The 10,955-nt window shown below is 45.9% G+C and overlaps 1 protein-coding gene across 1 annotated transcript in view; it reads left to right on the forward strand.

The window, feature by feature from the left end:
- AFF3 (AF4/FMR2 family, member 3) overlaps positions 1-10,955 on the forward strand; it is a 716,335-nt gene that overhangs the window by 537,903 nt on the left and 167,477 nt on the right. The window contains 1 exon segment of the mRNA XM_011969671.1: positions 10,614-10,665. Coding sequence (XP_011825061.1) covers positions 10,614-10,665 — 52 coding nt within the window.

The raw sequence follows: 10,955 nt of genomic DNA on the forward strand, positions 1-10,955 counted from the left end.
CTATAAAACTGAGGGGAAGAAACCGCCTCCGTTCCCCCACACACTCGGTGCTAGGCTGTCCTTCCTTTGCAGGACTGTCACCCTGTGGAGGGTGGCTGGCCTTCCCTGGCCTCGCCGGCTCTCCCAGGACAGCACAGGTATGCCGTCCTCCAGCTAGTGTTTCCTGAGCCCCTGGTCTGTAAGAGCACATGTCTGCTCTAGAGCTCATCCCACCGTGTTAAAATCATGGGATTACCTGTCTCTGTCCCCTACTAACCAGGAGCCCTTTGAGAGCAACTCCAAAGCCTTTGTGGAGTTTTTATTCCAGTGATGGGCTCTGCTGATTGAGTGAAAAAGCAGCAGTTCCTAGCAGCGATAGAGGGGGAAAGGGGCCCCTGATTCTCTTTGGGATCCCCACTGTGAACAGGCAGTCACTGTGGGTGAGATCTGATTAGGAATACATACCAGGGAAGTGTCTGGGTGTCGGGGCCTCAGGTCCCCACCATTCGGCCTGTCCTCAGAGGCCCCTCTAGGGAGCCTCACAGACTCTGCTTTCAGCTGCTAGCTCCAGATATATACAGCATTGTGGGAAGGAGGTGTGGCCCAGCTCACTGATTCCCAAAGTGTGGCTCCTGGGCCAGCAGCCTTAGCATCACCTGGGGACTTAAGAGAAACACAAACTTGGGGCGGGGTCCGCTCCAGACCTGCTGATATGGTTTGGCTGTGTCCCCACCCAAATCTCATCTTCAATTGTAGCTCCCATAATTCCACGCGTTGTGGGAGGGACCCGGGGGGGAGATAACTGAATCACGGGGCGGTTTTCCCCCATGCTGTTCTCATGGCGGTGAATACGTCTCACAAGCTGATGGTTTTATAAGGGGTTTCCGTTTTGGCTTGGTTCTCATTCTCTCTTTGCCTGCTGCCATGTAAGACACGATTTTATCTACTGCCATGATTGTGAGGCCTCCCCAGCCACATGGAACTGTAAGTCCATTAAACTTCTTTTTCTTTATAAATTACCTAGTCTAGGGTCCATCTTTATCAGCAGCGTGAAAACGGACTAATTTACACCTGCTAAATCAGAAACCCTTGGGGATGGGACCACAATGGAGCTTTTAACTAGTGTTCTAACGCAAGCTCAAGCTTGAGAATCACTGGCCTAACTTTCATGCCTAAAGCTCCTAAGGAGCTTTCTACTTCCCCACAGCTAAGTAAGAGCAATTCATGCTCTAAGAACACATTCCTTTGTAAACATTTTCCCACAGCACTCTCAAAGCCTTTACTTCCCCGAGGACTGATCAGATGAGGAACTTAGTACACTCCGCCTATGAAATGATTTGAAAAGAAAAATGCGGACTATTTTCAGAGCTTTCATTGGGAAGTCCTCATTTATAGATTACCTCTTGTTAAAATGTGGAGAGCAGTATTTTGGTATTTTCTGTGTCTGACTGGTGAAGGCTGTGTACTCCCCAGCAATGCTTTCTCTACCTTGATAGCAGGTGACTTTATTTTTTTCCCAAGCTATACCACTTATTATTTCAGTTACCTTGAAGAGTATTTTGTGATTTCATGCTTTTCTACATGTGTCTTCATAGTGGGGTTTGGGAACAAGCTGTTCCTTGAAAGAACTGAAGGATTATGTAGGATTTTTGAGAGGACACAGACTTCTGGTGATGTGTGGAACAGAGTCTAGAGAACGTGGTGAAAGCTCTTCTGAGACACCGCAGGTTACTTTATTGTTCTGTTCGCCATCTTCTTATACGTCATCTGAATTTATTTATTCGTTCTAACAGGATTTTATTTGGTGGCATCCTTACAATTTTCTATATACAGGATCATGTCATCTGCAGAGACAGTTCTACCTCCTCTTCAATTTGGATGCCTTTTATTTTTTTCTCTTGCCTAATTGCTCTGGCTAGGACATCCAGTCCTATGTTGAATACAAATGATAAGAGTGGGTGTCCTTTTCTTGTTCCTGATCTTAGAGGAAAAGTTTTCCATCTTTGACCATTGAGTCTGATGTTAACTGTGGGCTTGTCAAATATGATATGGCCTCACTGTGTTAAGGTGTATTCCATCCATACCTACTTTGTTAAGTGTTTTAATTTTAAAAAATGTTGAATTTTGTCAAATGCGTTTTCTGCATCTATGGAAATGATCAACTTATGTGTCATCTGATTTTATTAACATAAAGATCCTCTTAGGTTGTTTTTTTTTTTTCTTTTTAAAAAGTTTCATTTTTAATTGACAGATAGTAACTGTAGATATTTGTGGAGTAAGTGTGATGTTTAGATACATATATACATTGTAGAACCATCAAATCAGGATAATTAACATATTCATCACTTCAAATATTTATTGTTTCTTTGTATTAAGAACATTTAAAATCCATTATTTTAGCCATTTAGAAATACATAATATGTTACTATTAACTATAGTCACTATACTGTGTGACAGATCACCAGAACCTTATTCTATCATTCAGTTCTCTTTTTAACTACCAAAAGAGAGTGTGGGGGTCACATTTCACTATAATAGGGAAGAGTCTAAAGAATACTAGAGCTGACTGGTTAGTACAGACACTTCCCGTGTCTCAAGCCCAGGTAGGGAGCTGGCACCATCCCCCGGTTCAGTAGTCGGCATTCCCTGTGCAGGAGAACCTGGGCACAGTCTGGCTGTTGCCTTTGTTCTTGTTTCAGGGATGGGATGCCTCTTCAGTATTACATGTTTATAGGACTAGAGCCTGAGAGGGAGGTTTTATGCCACATACTATATTACGTGGGGAATATCTTCATAAAGGGTTCAGACATTCTGTTTACACAGCACTCCACTGTCTGGAAGCACTGCCACATCCCACATCCATTTTCTGTTGAATTTTAGAACATTTAACTTTGGCACATTTAACTTGAACTATAAGGAAACGGAGAACTTCACCTAGGACTCCTCAATCCTGTTGGATCTTGGTGCCATTTACTCAAATACCAACCTATTTGTTTCACTTTCAACTGAGTAGTATCAGATCATCTCATTCTCCAGCAGTCTTCCTGGACCTTCTACCCATTGGTAAAGGCACAGAACCAAGGAATTCAGACCAGTAAGAGGATATAGCGGTTGTTTTATCCAACTCTCACTTTAGAGATGTGGAAACAATGTCTGGGGGAAGTGAATGATTTGCCTAAGTTCACGGAGCTAGTTAAGGACAGAATTAGACTATAATACTGGCTAGCCTCCAAGCTGCCATTTCAAAACTTATTTCACCACCCCAGACTCTGTACCACTGACTGTTTCTTCTTATGACTGTTGATTTCCATTTTCCTTTTATTTCTGTTTATTTTCTATTAATATAGATATGCGTACTGTTGGGAAAGACAGTTGACTGATTGAGATTTTGAAGACACACATCATCCAGCATCTCAGCAGGATTTGGCAGGTTTCCCAAATGAGATTGGCTTTTGAGAGGGTCTTCTAGGGTAGGAGATGAGATGCCATCCACCAGGGAAGATGGGCCTGCAGAGAAGGTGGCAAGTGGATTCAGCACATCAGTGGAGACCATCAGAAGTTGCTGTCGCTAACTAAAAATAAGGTCCTAAACATAAGCGAGACAGTGCACCTTCACCCCAGGTTCAACGTGGCAGAGTTACAGGATCATGGATGATTTCACTGGCAATCAGAACAGGTCCTGGGAGGGAGGCAGTCCAGGAAGGAGATATGCATGAGCAAATACCACCTTGCTATGGACCAAAATTGCTTCAAAAGATGTAGAGATCCCTGGGTTTTAAAACATCAGAGTTGGAAACACTTAGGTCAAGTAGAGCAGCCCTTCATCTTGTTCCTGATTTCTCCATTTGCCTCCTGACTAAGGGACTTCATCTATGCCTTGGATGCACGAAATTGCCAAGGCCTAGAGTGGGCCCACGCTAGCCTTGCCTGTTCCCAGTTAGCTGGGATGGCATGAGCTAGGTTCTTACCAACAAATGCCGAGAAGAAGGTGGTTACTTGTTAATGAAAATCACCACAGGCAGATGGTAGCACTGACCCTCACAAAGCAGTAGACTTCAGAAAGAATGCAATGAGTTGTATAACTTTCCCTCCCGTGTTCCAGGCAGTGGAGATGATGGCTTGGGGAATACCTGCAGAGAGGTGCACTTGCATAATGAATAGGCTGTTGGGCAATGCTAATTGTTAGATATTTGCATATATGAATATGTTTAATGGAGATTCATAAACATTTGTCTTTGGCTTTAAATCTCACGTGGGTGGAGATAGTAGCAGCACCAGCTATAGAAACAAATCTGAAAATCAAACAGCCCAATTAAAACTCAGATTTTTTTAAAAACCATTAAAACAAAGCAAAATGAAATGAACTTTAAAGGACTAAAGGATTCCGATCTGTTAAGGGCCCCAAATGACAACTAATTCAGGGAAAATCCTATTAATTAGAAACCACTGCTCTGTGAAATGGCTGCCATTACACTTGCAGGTAGTTAATGTGCCCGTTTGCAATACCTGTGGAAGATACAGATGAGCTTTGGCAGCCGTTGGCCATCTGTTAAGTGTAGGCTGCTATTTCTGCTTCCCAAGAAATTTTAGGCCTCAAAAATGCAGGCGCCAGCTACAACATAAGTGTATCACTTGCTCAATTAAGAAAATAATACACACAGGGAAGTTATGGTAATCAAATGTTAACATTGCAAAGGTGGTATTGAATTACTCCCTTTTCTGAAAAGTACTGAGTTTACCTTCAAATGACACAGTTGGGTTCTGCAAAAGTTGTATATGCCAGAGCTTCACAGTTTGAAGGCATTTAAAAAATAGATAAAATGACATGCTGATTTGAATGTCATGTGTGAGGGGAACCACCTCTGGGAGATGGTACGTACACCTTCTGTAGATAGGTGCCTGCCACACAGTGGACACAGAACTAATTGAAAGAATCAACAGTTGGAGATTTGGCCAGGCATGGTTGCCAGTGTCTGTAGTCCCAGATACGCGGGAGGCTGAGGTGGGAGGATTGCTGAGCCTACGAGTTTGAGGCTGCAGTGAGCTATGATTGCGCCACTGCACTCCAGCCTAGATGACAGAGCAAGACCCTGTCTCTGAAGCAAAGCAAAACAACAACTGGGAGTTTGGATGCTGGTTCCACTGGTGGTGATGAGGCATATTTCCATTCATCTTTCCCTTTCAGAAAGTAAAAGATCCTCCAGGGTAGTGCTTGGCAAACTGCAAATGGACCTGTTTATCTTTGGCTCCCTCTTTAGAGTTCTGAATGCAAGTCCCGTTGCATCCTTTCCTCTACGGAGCTCCTGCACGGCCCTCTCTCCCTGCATGAAAGTGTGAGCCGGTGTAGCTGGGGGCTCAGAACCCTTCGACTCCTTGTCTGCGAGGCTGTTAGGACATGCCCAGCGATCACTGTAAGGACAAGTTCCCAAGTGAAAATGGGTGGACTCTCAATCACTTAATCGCACATTAAAAAAATCTTGCTTGCGTCCTTAAAGCGTCACAGTTCTCACATACCTGGTTCAGACTCTACTGTAAAGTCACCATGAGGTGCTAACGTGGAGTGTCCCTGACAGTAGTTTGATAACTCTTCAGCGTTAAGGCCATGAAGTTCAGGTCTGTCCACACCTCAGGCTGCACCTCTGCTCTCAATTCAAAAAGTTCAATTTTTTTTTTTTTTTTTTTTTGAGACAGGGTCTCATGCCCAGGCTGGAGTGCAGTGGTACAATCTCGGCTTACTGTAGCCTCAACCTCCAAGACGCAGGTGATCCTCCTACCTCAGCCTCCCTAGTATCTGGACTTACAGGTCCATAGGACCGTGCCTATCTAATTTTTATATTTTTTTATAGAGACAGGATTTTGCCATATTCCCCAGGCTGGTCTCGAACTCTTGGGCTCCATGATCCACCAGCCTCGGCCTCCCAAAATGCTGGGATTACAGGAGCAAGCCACTGCGCCCGGCCAAAAAGTTCAATTTTAGTACCTATTTTATTTCAGCTTCCCCATTGTCATCTGGCAACGCCTTCTTGACTCCTCGTGGAGGAACTCCTGGCCTCGTGGCCACCTGCTGGCTCCCAGAGCGGACCTCCCCGGGCACTGGGGCTGATGGGCATGCTTTCTGTCGTGTCGACATAAAGCCACTCAGACCAGCTGACAGCAGTTACAGGCCAAAATATATTCCCTCCACCATCTCTCCACCCTTTCTTTTCAAAACGGCCTGAAAGTAGAGCCAATGGCTCTGTTTTAAGGCATCATTACAAAGACATCTCAGAGTCTCTCAACTTGTTTATCCACATACGTTTCTTAAACGCTCTGAGGCCCACTTCCCTCCTAGGGAAAAGGGAATATTGGTAGAAACGAGCATTGATTGGAGGCTCCCTGGTGTAAGGTCCCACGCTTAGCACTATCCAAGGATTGTGGAGTAAGTTCTCCGGGAAGCCCTCTGAGGCAGGTCCCAGGGCTCTGGGCTAGATGAAAGGCAGAGCTAGCATTCGTCCTGGGCAGTGTGACCCTGGAGTCCCTGCTGTGACCAGCACAGTCCGCAGCTCCCTGTAGCGCCCACCTCCCACCTTGGAGGAGTTGCTGTAGGGATTGACAAAGTAGCATCTAGAAAGCGCTTAGCTGGTCTGGCATGGAGGGACATCCCTTAAGCAATGAGAGCTGCTGCTGTGAATCGAGGGCTCCATCCCCTGGGAGGGATCTGAAGGGCTATGAAGGGGAGGGGCTAAGAGAATGTGAAAGGGGTGGCCCTGGGTGGGGGCCCCATCACCTGGGGTAGGGCCTGGAGGAACCCAGGAGTAGGGGCGCAGCCAGGGTGCTGTGGATGGACCCACAGGCCCTGTGCTTCCATGCAGATGACCAGTCCTTCCATGCAGATGACTTAGCCCTCAGGGGCCCCTTAGAGCAGCAGGGTCTTTGCCTTCCCTTTAAAAAAAAAAAAAATGGGAGATCTCCACCCCTGCCCAGTAGCCTAACCAGTACTTAATTTGCATCTTCCTTTTACTCCTAGTTGAACACTTCTGTTTGTTTATTGTTTGGTATACCTATGCCTATCTGTTTCCTTTTGGAAACACAAATGATAAAAAATGTTCCCCAGGGTTTGGGAGTGGGCCAGGCCCATGACCACCACAATGCCATCTGTGTGTTTGGTGAAGGCAGCCGTGCCTGCTATCTGCTGGCCGAACACCAAGTACAGACAGTTCCTATGATCCTGTGGGTGTCACAGGTTTTCTCTTCTCCTAAGCATGTTTCATTGTTCAGCTGTGAACTTCAGCCCCTCCGTAGGCTCTCTGAGAGGCCACTTGGATGTGTTCAGCATTAAACATGGAGTTGTTTGTGAATGTTAACCCGGACTTGAAGATGCAGTGGTCATGGACAGGAACAAGCGCCGTTTGCTAGGAGTTGAGCCGAGGGCCTGCTCATGACCATCAGAATAAAGCAGAGGGGCCGGGCATGGTGGCTCACGCCTGTAATCCCAGCACTTTGGGAGGCCAAGGCGGGCGGATCACGAGGTCAGGAGATCGAGACCATCCTGGCTAACGTGGTGAAACCCCGTCTCTACTAAAAATACAAAAAAAAAAAAAAAAAAATTAGCCGGGCGTGGTGGCGGCCACGCCTGTAGTCCCAGTTACTAAGGAGGCTGAGGCGGGAGAACGGCGTGAACCCGGGAGGCGGAGCTTGCAGTGAGCTGAGATCGGGGCACCACTGCACTCCAGCCTAGGTGACAGAGCAAGACTCCATCTCAAAAGAAAAAAGAAAAAAGAATAAAGCAGAGCGTTCCTGCTTTCAGTCTGCGGGGAGCCCGGGTCTCCTCGGGGTGTGCCTCTGTGCCTATCGGGGCTGGGATGCGGCGGGGCCATGGTCATCTTTCCCAGGTCTGTGATTTCGTGTTTTGAGAATAGCACCACCCAGGGTTGCTCTGGGAATGTTGTATCAGCTGTGTGATTTTGTGTTTCCACGGCCAGTTTCTCATATTTCGAGGTATTCTGAAGTTTAATTAGATTTGAAGTCTCTCTTGAAGGCAGAGTATTTTTACCTGTGATTTGTTGTTTTCAGAACCCAGCCAGAAACACAATCAATTCATTTTTTTAATATAAGAGAGGTAAAGTCAGCGACAGAGTGATGATGATCCACAAAGCAAGGTTGATCTCTGACTGCTTTTCTTCTGGAAATGGTGATGAGATAGATGAGTCTCTTTACAGAAGCACAAATGCTTAGCCCCAGAGGCGCACCTCACACGAGATCGTGGCGCAGGGGACTCTGAGATTCACACAGACGCGTGTCTGTGTGTGGATACGTTTAGCATATGTTTGAAATAAACAAAAGTAAGCTGCATTCCCTACCTTGAAAGAGAGCCTCCCAAAGCCTTTTGACTGTTGTGGTGACTTTCAGCCATGCCAGCCTCATGTGGTGACTGAGTTGCACGGCTAGTTTGCAGCCAGCCTAAGCACCCTCACTTTGGGGCATGTTGGGCCTTCCTGCTTGGGGGAATGATGGCCTTCCAATCCGTGCACACTATTGTGCACTTAAACATTAAATTTCCCAGCCACACAGCTTCCGTCTGACAGCAAGGGGGTTATTAACCATGATTATGTGAGTGCTCCCCACTCTTTCCACCCCCACCAGGTGGACTACCCTCCTTTAAAAGACCCAGCGCTTGCTGGACAGTCCTAGAGATTAAACCACACTGCAGTGATGGTTGACCCAAAAGAGGGCATGGCAGTGGACGCAAGGACCTGTCCCCTTCTCTGGTCTTTTTCATTAGGGAGAAATCTGTGCCTTTGGGTAGGAAAATGGTCTTGGGATGGCGCCTCAGCCCAGCCAGCAAACTGGTATTGTGCTCTGTGCTGCCCTGTGCTCGTCACTGGGGACTCAAGGACAAAGGAAACACGGCCGGCTTCCCCAGGCTGCTCCCAAACAATGCTCTAATAAATCACCAAGAGTTCTCTTCTCTTTGAAGCCAAGCCTATGTGTCTGGGAGGTGAAGGAAATGAATGGCATGCCAGACGTGCAGAGGAATTGGGGGGTGCCGCTCTACAGCCTCTGCTGACGTGTTCATTTGTAAGAACGACACCTCTCAGCACGGGGAGATGAGCAGGAGCCTGTGAGGAAGCAGATTTGATGCCCTGATGGCAATGCCTTAAATCATACCCCAAAAACTACTTAGAAGTTTCTCCGTTGTGTTCTCTAGAACAAATAGAAGGGTTTTTGTACTTGACGAAACTGGGGAGCATATTTATTTTGTAGACTCACGACGGAATCTAAAGCGACGGCATCTAAAGCAGCATTCGACCTTAGGATTGCCCTCTATAACCCGTCACTTCACAAATAGGGAAATGGGGGCAGGGTGCATGAAGCGACTCGCCCCAAATGCATAGACAGGTGCGGCAGAGCCTGGGCCATGCCTTATCCTGCCAGTTCTTTACCCCCTAGTTTGCCCCAAAAGTGACTGAAATGACTTCTACGAATGTTCAGTGGCATGTATCAGTGATGGGCCTACAACTGGCTTTTAAAGGACACCGGGTACATTTTAGGGGACAGCCTTTGGAAGCTGGCTTCAATGAGGCCTTTGAGCACAAGGGCTCAGCGGCCTTCGCACTGATGTGTGGAGCCCCAGGGTCCCTCAGAAGCGGGCTCTCCCCTGCTCCCTCAGAGCGTGTCTGCGTGGAGAGCACGCTTTTATACAGTGCACTTCTGAGTAAGATTTCTTTTGAAGTGAATTAATCTGAAAACTACTATTCTATAAAGAAACAATTTAGCCATGCTGAAAAGAATACAGTGTTATCATCACAAATAACAGAGTCTGAAGTTGTGTTTCTTTTTTTCGCTTTTAACCTCATGCTTCCCCGCTGTCTCTTCAGGATGAATGGGGGGATCTGGGTGGCTGGGGAATCACCTTCACAGGCTTTTCTGAAAGTGCCCTCCTGCTTGGTTTCCCCACTAGATAGGATCTGGGGGACAACATCTTTTCCAGCTCTTTGACTGATGGATGGCCTGAGAAGCTTCGCTCACAACTCAAGTTTATGGCTTTATGGCTCTTGTTCTCTTCTCTCTTTACCATGAAAGCCCCTGGGGCAGGCATGGAGACACAGCCCATTACTGGGAGCTTGGAAAACACTAAACAAGTAATTGTGGAATGCAAACTGCCCAGGGGAAAAGCCCCTATGTATTTGGGAGAAAGAAAAAAAAGCATCTTCTTTTTTATTGCTATTTTCAGGAATGTGTGGTATTTTGATACAGGTATTCAATGTGTAATGATCAAATCAGGGTAACTAGGATATTTGTCACCTCAAATATTTATCTTTTCTTCCTGTTGGGAACATTCCAATTCTTCTCTTCTAGCTATTTTGAAATATACAATATGTTATTGTTAAGTATTATTTCCCTGCTAACACAGCATCTTCTGAAAGCTGCCCGTCTTAGGTGATGACTGTTGTGAGGGTTAATTTTTGTGATGGGACTATCTGCTATTTCCTAAGTGCACCAGAGGAGAAGTGCATAAAAAGGAAAGAAAAAAATAGGAAATCAAATAGACTTATTTCCGAAATGTTGCTCTATTAGCAACATTAAGGTGATATTTTGATGCTGAATTATTCTGAATCCACTAACTATCTGTACCTCTTTGTACCTTCTTTCAGAATGCTGGAAGATGACCTTAAGCTAAGCAGTGATGAAGAGGAGAATGAACAGGTAAGATTCTCTTTTATGTCAGCATCCTTTGGAGGTGACACTGAGAACAGTGACCTGATGGACTGTGCTGGGTTTTAACGGAGCTGAATGGTGGCACTCAGGATGCTGGTCTTTCGTCTGCTAAGTGTGAGCTTCTATGCAGTTGGGTCGGTATATTAAAATAGCTTGCCCATAATTTCCCTTAAGCCTTGAATTCTGTAATTTTTATGATGTTGAGACCACCAATGGGTATTATAAGGAAGCTAAGATCAGGCTTCCCTCAGAAATGGAGCCCTTTTTTTTCCTTTTTT

This window comes from Mandrillus leucophaeus, unplaced genomic scaffold, assembly GCF_000951045.1.
Source record: "Mandrillus leucophaeus isolate KB7577 unplaced genomic scaffold, Mleu.le_1.0 Scaffold9, whole genome shotgun sequence".
Taxonomy (NCBI): domain Eukaryota; kingdom Metazoa; phylum Chordata; class Mammalia; order Primates; family Cercopithecidae; genus Mandrillus; species Mandrillus leucophaeus.